The sequence below is a fragment of the Hydra vulgaris genome, chromosome 02, assembly GCF_038396675.1.
Source record: "Hydra vulgaris chromosome 02, alternate assembly HydraT2T_AEP".
Taxonomy (NCBI): Eukaryota; Metazoa; Cnidaria; class Hydrozoa; order Anthoathecata; family Hydridae; genus Hydra; species Hydra vulgaris.
The window spans coordinates 29,909,394-29,911,630 of NC_088921.1; the positions used below are offsets into that span (position 1 = coordinate 29,909,394).

General features: G+C 30.2%; 1 protein-coding gene across 1 annotated transcript; it reads right to left on the reverse strand.

Annotated features, from left to right (window-relative positions):
• Positions 1-498: 498 nt before the first annotated feature.
• LOC136075992 (uncharacterized) lies at positions 499-1,294 on the reverse strand. Its single transcript, XM_065789449.1, has 2 exons — positions 919-1,294; positions 499-833 (listed from the first exon to the last, which is right to left on the reverse strand). Exons 1-2 carry the CDS (start codon positions 1,292-1,294, stop codon positions 499-501), a joined length of 711 nt encoding a protein of 236 aa, XP_065645521.1.
• Positions 1,295-2,237: the final 943 nt, after the last annotated feature.

Consider the following 2,237-nt stretch of genomic DNA (forward strand, 5'->3'; position numbering starts at 1 on the left):
ATTCAATAAGTTAAGTTCTATAAATGCAAAAAGTCGTACTTTAAATAAACAAGCAGTAAACTCACAAAAATGTCAAGATAATTATAGTGAAATACCAACAATATTGCAAATACTAAATCAAAATAAAGTAAACACAGAGGTATCGTAGTTTCGCCTGAACAAGTTATTGTTTTAGAAAAAATTAATAAACAACTTTTAAATGAGGATCCTGTTATTTGCATTGATTTGACAAATCTGATACCATCACAAGAACAATACACAAATCATATTAATGTCAAACAAAATACCCAGGAGTGGATGGACACAAGAAAAGGGAAAATAACAGGGAGTCGATTACCAGCGTTGCTAGGAATATATGGACAGGAAAAATTTACAAATTATTGGAAGTTAGTTAAGGAAGGATTAAATGAAAATGATATTTATAACACACAAAACATAAAAAATTTTGAGTGTGGTCATAAATATGAATTTATTGCACTTCAGCACTTTGCAAAGATGTCAAAATGTTCTCCTGAAATGAAGATTAAGAATTGACCAATCACGTACGCATCCTATGAATCTCTCTACATGAATACGGGTAGAAGCTATATTAAAATTACCAGCTACATCAGCTTGTGGGAACTGATGGCTTGATTTTTGAGATGGTCGATTCAGATATATTCCTTTTGAAGCGCATAAATCTTGAATTGAAAACCCTCTATCTGCCATAACTTCGTGTTCTTTCTCAACTAGTTCTAAAATATGAGGTTGTTCTGTTAATTCATTATCTGTGATCGAACCAGGGTATATGTTTCCAAAACGCAATCCTGACCCATGTGGAGAGTTTTTATACACTTGAAAACATTAAAGAGTTAAGGTCATAATTGGTTGGTTGTTGAAACTTTAATTCTGTAGCATCCACAACAATATCGGTTTCACCATGGCCAGTTTTTTTAAAAACAGAAGGCATCATCAGGGAAATATAAGTGCTTTTGACTTTTAAATTTATCTCTAAAAATATTGTGCTTAGAAATACAACCCATCCAGTGAAAACACGATACATGATGCTTTTAGAAACGCCAGCCATAAATCCAATAACACCAAGATAAAGTGCATGTCTGCACAATGTTAAAACTGAAAACAATTCGGTTTTCTTTTCAAGGAATCTGGTTCCTATACCTTTGCAATCGGGATATTCAATTAAGTGGCAGTATGGTGCTACACAATTATAAAGGAGTTGAAATTGCAGGACAGTTAAACCACATAAATATTTAAACTGCTTTGGTTTGTCTTTAAGTTTGGAATATTTAAACATTCCTTTTTCAAATTTGTCTAGTTCTTTTTTTTAAATTTGATTTCTTACAGATAAAATTAAATATTTTTTATGTAACATATCATTCTTTACTTTGTTTATTTTTTTTTCTTTTTTAAGCTGTTTTATATAATTGTTTGCATTGTTTATTTTTTCTAGAGGAATTTTGTTAGCATCTGCTCCTTTTTTTAATTTAGAAAATAACTGTTGTTTTGTTGGTTTAAGTAATGATAAAGGAGATTTTGTAACATAAGAAGGTCGGTTTGTTGCTTTTTTACGAATAGGACAAGGTTTAGACAAGGATATCATCATACTAAGCTTACGTTTTAACCCTTTCAAATGTTTTTTATCAGCTTCAGTCGTTTTTCTTGATTTAGTTAATTTGGCCAGAGCATTTGCGTATTTTCGTTCCATTATAGCAATTTGGCTTGGTGGTGCAGCTATGTCTGGAATATCAGTGCATAACTCTCTTATTCCAGATGAAAAATGTTCACAACAAATATGCCCATTTCCGAAATTCATTCCCTTTGTATTTAAAACTCGGATATATTCTTTCTGAATAGAAACATCTTTGGGAAGCTTGTAAAACTTTATACGTTCTCCGTTAGTAGTTTTGGTTCTTAAGTTGTTGAAACATAATGCAGCGCCACAAAACCAGTTAACCATTTCTTTTAAGTGATACAATCAATATAATTTGATATCTAATAATGTTTAATATCTTTTTATTAAAATAAATAATAATTACATATCGCTAACTTATTTTATTAGCATATTAAAAAAAATATATTTGTTTTGATTTTTATATATATTTTTGACTCGATTGTATCAAGTACTACGCTATTTTTAGTAGTTTAATCGAGAGAAAAAACTGAATATCGCTTAATCTAGAAACATTATCTGATTGGCTAGAATTTTGTCCCTACAGGCAATATTCGCTTAGTTAAAC

Coding starts and splice junctions, on each gene's coding strand:
- LOC136075992 (XM_065789449.1), bottom strand. CDS start 1,294: ATGTTTAAATATTCCAAACTTAAAGACAAACCAAAGCAGTTTAAATAT. Junction 834..918: donor TTTTAAAAAAACTGGCCATG/GTGAAACCGATA, acceptor AATGTTTTCAAG/TGTATAAAAACTCTCCACAT.